Source organism: Alosa pseudoharengus, unplaced genomic scaffold, assembly GCF_046254945.1.
Source record: "Alosa pseudoharengus isolate Yale_2024_CS ecotype anadromous, Long Island Sound unplaced genomic scaffold, YU_APseudo_1.1 YU_APseudo_1.1_scf_8, whole genome shotgun sequence".
Classification (NCBI taxonomy): Eukaryota; Metazoa; Chordata; class Actinopteri; order Clupeiformes; family Clupeidae; genus Alosa; species Alosa pseudoharengus.
In genome coordinates, this window is record NW_027468870.1 from 14,808,607 (window position 1) to 14,814,919 (window position 6,313).

A 6,313-nucleotide genomic window follows, 5' to 3' on the forward strand; every position below is an offset into this window, starting at 1 on the left:
AACTAATCAGCTGGTATTCTGTCTATATTAAACTGGAATGGAACTTTCTAAGTGACCCCAAACTTTTGACTGGTAGTGTAAATACTGAATGTATTTCTCCATAAAAACAACTTTCTGTTTTGATAGTCAGTGTTTTTGTATTTATTGTCATTTTTAGTTAATTTATTTATGTCTTTTTTTCTCTACTGCAACGTGACATTATTATGCTGTTTTCAGTCTTATGGCTGAGCTACACCAGGCGCGTAACTGAAGCGTTCCGTTCGCGTTGCGTCTCCTGCAACAATTAGCTTCCATTATAATCAATGGAAGTAGCTACACCAGACGTGACAGTGGGGCGTACGTTCGAAAAAAATAGACCATTCATCTAAAATGGATTTTACACGTTGCGAACAGAACGCTTCAGTTACGCGCCTGGTGTAGCTCATACATTACTGTGACAATTCTGTCCATTCCATATATGTAAGTTTATCAAAAGAAAATAATTGTTATGAATGATGATGGAATTATGAATTAACCCATAATAAGGTTATAAAATATGACACCACAGTTCTGTACTATTTGTTCTCTAAAATTACTGTAGATGAAAAAGATGATTATATCTGTCTCACCATTTGCACTGCATTGTCATGTAGCTTATTATGTTGCACAGAGGAAATGTCCATTCAGATGCAAAATGTGGAAGTACAACAACTCTCAGTAGACTGTTACTTACTGTTTTATTATAAACACAGTTTCTAAAGGGGTAAATTAATATTCATTGACCATTCATGATCATTCGGGGAGATTATGAAATATTTTTGTTCTCCATTAAAAAGGCCTATGGAAAGCTCTGTTCTGGCTTTTGAGAAATTGTTTTCATTTTAAAGCATTCATAGGCCTTATAGAAATTAGGTATAGTCCTCACAGTTCCCTATGCAGAAAAATGAAGGTGTCTATTTAAATACTATAATAATCGAAGAAATCTTGCTCTGTCTCTTTCTCTCTCTCACTAACCTTGAGTTTTTTGTGAGGCTGTTATGTTTGTTTATGGTCATAGTATCTCCTCAAATCTCATCTCATGCTGTCATATTGTTGAATGTCTGTGACTGATTGGATGAGTGGTTTCTTTGTTCTAGTGATTAATCATGGAACATTTGAGAGTATCCTTCAGTGTGCAGGAATGCCTTAGTGGTACTAATTGCATTATTTGTCGTAATGCTGTCCCGTATATCCTAACAAGAACGTGTATATTTTGCTTCTTTTTTTTTTTAAACAAACACACAAATAGAGTTTGACTGTCAAAATAAAATGTATTTGTCTGTGAAGTTTTGGTCTTGAAATATCTGAAATGTATCATATAAATGTATTCATTGTTAAATGATCACAGATAACATAAATATGCAAGTTTTATAAAATACACGAGCTTACAATCAAACATCAAACACACTTGACATCACTGCTTAGTTGCTTGGAAAATAAACAGTTTGCAATCATTATTCTTTCTAATTTTTGTTTGTAAGGAAATGCACCTAGACTTTTTCTGTGGCTTTGCTTTGAGATTGTAGGCTACCTCTGACCATGGCTGTTGTTTCTATACACGCCTCTATGGTGCTTTCTGCCTCTTGGTTGCGCCCGCATGTTTTCTTGACGTTCCATAGAAATCCATGTATTACCACAATGGTCAAACGTGCAGACCATAGACTGTATATATGCTGCAGACCTAAAAGCATTGGAAGTGAACAGCAGAGGGCGCCATACGCAATGTTTACTTTCCCCGTCGGACATAATATTCCGTTGCACGGTCCCTCACTCAAACATCCCCGAAGTACTAAATCAGGATTCTTATGGTTATCTAAACGTGTCGGTAAGCGGCATTATGAAATTACAATAGCAAAAGCTCTCAAAACCATGAATGTGCGCTGCTGTTTTTTTGGCATGATATGAGATGTTTAACGTGTGCTTGTGTCTTTGAATCCAGTTGAATAGAATGTCATCCCCATCGCCACATGATCGTAGTCGGAGTGAGGACGAAGATGATCCTGTGGACAAAATGATATCGAAAACGGGCTGTGCCGCGCTTCACTACAGTGTTCAGGAATGCATGGCTGAGCACCAGGACTGGCGCAAGTGTCAATCTGAAGTGCAGAACTTTAAAGAATGTATGACGGCATTCCAGAAGGCACGGATAGAACTGCTGCGGAAAAGTCAAAACCCAAGTGATGCGACTACATAGACGTGGGACGTAGGGTGTGTTACAAACTGACCTCAAACATTTACGTTACCAGCCCAGCAGTCGGCCACCATAATCGGAGATTTTTAAAGATCACGAATAAGTACGTAGGCTTACTGTTTTCTTCCCACTGTCTACTCCAAGGCAATCGCCATAGCCCCCGTCTGTTGTAGCCCACATAATTCACAATAAATTGTATGGAGAGGAGACAATAAAGCTATGTTGAATATTTATGTCGCTTACAATGACAGCAACACGACCATGGTTGGCAGAATCATACACAATTGTAGGCCTACAATAAGATGGAATAAAGCTGTAAATATGATACTTCAGTTAGCAGTTTGGAAAATGTAACACTTAATTTCTGGTGATTATATTATTTCAGTTGAAGTGATTAAAACTGTAGGCCTACATGTTGCAGAAATTTGGATTCCGAGACATCACTGGAGTTTAGGCCTACAGTTAATTTAAGTATACGAATTTAAGAATTCCATGGGTTTTCCCAAATTTTCCAAGAATTCACAGAATTTCAAGACGTTTTCAGGCCTGCAAAATATGACTTTTTCAGGATTTACACGACTAGACAACACACCGCAACAGACTGAACTTAAAGTCTACTTAGGCTATGAATCATGCTGCCCATAAATCCTGAGAGTGAAAATAACGTAGGCCTATGCTCCCTCCACAACTAAGCTTATTGGGACACTTGGTAAAGATGAATAAAAAGTGCCATAAGAGACTTGTTGGTCAATTAGCTTAACTGAAAACAAATTAGAAACATCCCAAGCATTAAGTACATTTATTCTGAAGGAAAAAAATATATTAAGATTGTTTTCTCCAGAAAATCACACGTGCCTCAATTATAGGCACCCCCCCCCCCCCCCCAAAAAAGTAACTTATTTTAAGTTAATCAAAGTGTCGTAATTCATGACTTCCTGATTCACTGTATAGAAATAAAGTGATAGAGGTCAAATACCCTCAAGCTGATCAGGTGGGCTGACTCTGTGGTCGTCATGGAGCTAGACTCCCTGGTGGCGGTGGTGGAAAAAAAGACACTGAATAAACTACTGACCATCCTTGACGACGCCAGCCATCCCCTGCACTCCGCTATCTAACAGAGACAGATTACTTCTTCGAGACTGCAGAACAGAGACAAAAAAAAAGTCCTTTGTCCCTCATGCCATCAGACTGTATAACCACTTTTTTTTTTTTTTGGGGGGGGGGGTGGAGGACAGAGGAGCAAAGGCCTGAACATGCACACAGTGCAAGGACTGGACTGATTAGTACTGTAGGATTAAAGTGTCTATCTATCTATCTACCTACCTATCTATCCATCATTCCTCAACATGGGAAAGGCAAGCGAACACACCATTCAAATAAGGGGAGTGTTGACCTAAGTCAGGCAATGGCTATGATAAAATAGATACTTGCCTGAAAATGCCCATATCTACAGTTAAAACAATAATTAAGAACTCCAAATCAACTGGAACTGTGACAAAATAATGGAAAGTAACCCATGTTTATTTTGTCCCCATGCACAATAAGGATGGATGGTATGACAGGCAACAGTTATAAGGATTACTGTTGGAAAGTTACAGGAACAAATAGCACCTTAGAGTCAACAAGTCTCTAAATAAGTCAGTAAGTAAATAAATTATTGAATGCATGAATGAATGAATGAGACACAACCTACATGCTTTTTCCTGGCATGTCTTCTAAATGTTTTAGAATACATGCAAGGAAAAATGGCTTTCCTGTCATTTAGCTACAGATGTAAATGGCTGAATCTGCTAAATGCTGATTGGCCTGGTGTCATGTTTAATGGTCAGATGAAGTGAAACGTGAAGTATTTGGCAGCAAACATTTCTCAGGGTGCATTTGGCATACACACATAGACAAATGGCTATACTGAAAAGAAACTCATACCAACTTCCTAATGTGTGTTGTTTTGCCTCTGCCCTGCCAAGACACTAAAAAAGGGATCATAATTGGGTCATTGAGTAAGTTAATGATCTAAAACATATGTCCAGATCAGGATTTTCCTCCTCCCTTCTTCCATCACATCAGGGATTCAAGCCGTGCACCACACACCAGGATGTGGCGTGGGCCTCTGTTCCTCAATTCTCAGTGTGGCCTGCATGGTTGTATTCAGGGTAGTAAGGCCCATTGTCTTGAAAAATCTGTGGAGGATATTCCTCCTGTGTTCTTCCATCATGTCTCGCTTCAAATGTTTCCATCCCTGCAAACTCTAGTCTGGTATTTGTGCCAGTCTACTGTAGTTTCAAATATGTGACAGACTTCTCTCCGTTTCCATCACCATATAGTGGGGATAGGTTCCTATTGCCTCCCTTGGTCAACTGGTCTCCTATCCCATAACTTTTTCTATGCATTTTGTCCTTTCATTCACACACAAAATCAGTTTTTGGTCATTGAAAAGAGTTATTTTGAGAAACTCCAACCAAAGTGAAGTTTTTTTTTTTTGAAAATTCTTTCAATGTTTGCGTTTAGACATTAAAACAGAATTTTGGGCTTATTACATGATGTTCTTTCTTTTGTTTGGATTTATTTCAATTGTTTTCATTTTGTGTCTTGGATAACATAGCTGTTCTTGACAGTCTTCCACGGCTGTTTTTGCGTATTTCGATCGGGCCTTTGCAGTAATTGGTCCTAAACTATGGAATGAGCTGCCACTACATAAGACTGGCTCCTTCTTTGCTTGTTTTTAAATCACTAAACTCACTCCCTGGCTTTTAACTCAGTATAAGTGCTTATTCAATCTATTTTATTTTCTATTTTAATATTTTTAATATTTAATATTTTATTTAATATTTTTTTTAACTTTTATTATATTACATAACTTACTGCTTTAATTTTTTTTACTGCTCCTGTTTTTTTACTGCTTGTTTTTACATAACTTACTGTTATGTTTGTTTGTACTGCTACCCCTGCTTTTGTGTGTTCTGACTGTTATTTGTACTAACTTCTCTGTTATTGCTTTGACGCCTGATCATTCCTTACTTTTCTCAATTTTCTTATTGTATAGCACTTTGGTCAACTGGTGTTGTTTTTAAAGTGTTTTATAAATAAACATGACTTGACTTGATTTGTGTGGAGTTAATTATTATAGCCCTCGTAAGGTGTTTGGGTCTGTGGGAACCGTTTTCAATGTCTGCCAAAAGAAAAGATATGCTATGTTTGGAAATTATGTCTATATCATTGTAATTGAGCTAAAGTAAACATCGATAAGTATTTTCACATAAATTGTTATATTATGGCTGTATTGATTTAAAACCCAATATGAGTCCACCAGAACCAGGAATATTGTGGGGTCGCTCTGAACCGGAACCGTTTCCAGGTGGGTCGCCGAGTTTGTGGTAAAATTTTTTAAATGTTACTGTATTAGATCTAATATTGGACCTTTATTTTGATAGACTTTATTCGTATGTCAGTCATTGCCATGGACATAGACAATGTTTATATGACAGGTCATGTTAGACATCAGTTTAGTGGCAGGCTAAGCGCAAATAGGTTATGACCCTGAATATTTGAAGTAGGATATGGATTCACTTAAATTGTGGAAAAAATAGGACAGAAACCTCAGCGTGTGGTATGTAGTGAATTGCTGGCACATGAGAGCATGAAACCATTGAAACTAAAATGCTAGGCCTACATGATAACAAAACACCCCTGTCAAAGACAAACTTGTCGAGTAGACTTTGAAAGGTGACATCAGGAGTTGAAGACTTCACAAATGTAATGCCAAACATCAACATGTTCCAAACAAGTAGGTCTATAGGCACTTTGCGTGTCTTATCATGTAGCTCACCATATCCATTGGCTTGAACGCTAAAAAATATATGGGTCGGGACTTATTTTTCCGATAATGACCGGCGTTCCATACATTATCCCTTACGTAAGTGGTAAATCTCCTAATAGAAGAGCTGTATGGCTTCATTCTCCTAACAATACCATACGGCTCTTGTTGCAGGAGATTTACCACTTACCCAGGTTTGTGCACATACTTGGAATACCCCCCAGATCATCCACTATAAATAACCAAAAAAATATTTTTCATCATTCAACTTTACTAAGGGTGCCAATAAT

The 6,313-nt window shown here is 37.7% G+C and overlaps 1 protein-coding gene across 1 annotated transcript; it reads left to right on the forward strand.

Annotated features, from left to right (window-relative positions):
- The first annotated feature begins 1,789 nt into the window (after positions 1 to 1,789).
- coa4 (cytochrome c oxidase assembly factor 4 homolog) lies at positions 1,790 to 2,440 on the forward strand. The gene is made up of 2 exons (XM_076273975.1): positions 1,790 to 1,843; positions 1,958 to 2,440. Exon 2 carries the CDS (start codon positions 1,967 to 1,969, stop codon positions 2,210 to 2,212), a length of 246 nt encoding a protein of 81 aa, XP_076130090.1. The 5' UTR covers positions 1,790 to 1,843; positions 1,958 to 1,966; the 3' UTR covers positions 2,213 to 2,440.
- Positions 2,441 to 6,313: the final 3,873 nt, after the last annotated feature.

What these genes read in the sequence shown, in the direction of transcription:
- coa4 (XM_076273975.1), top strand. Translation starts at nt 1,967, where the DNA reads ATGTCATCCCCATCGCCACATGATCGTAGTCGGAGTGAGGACGAAGAT.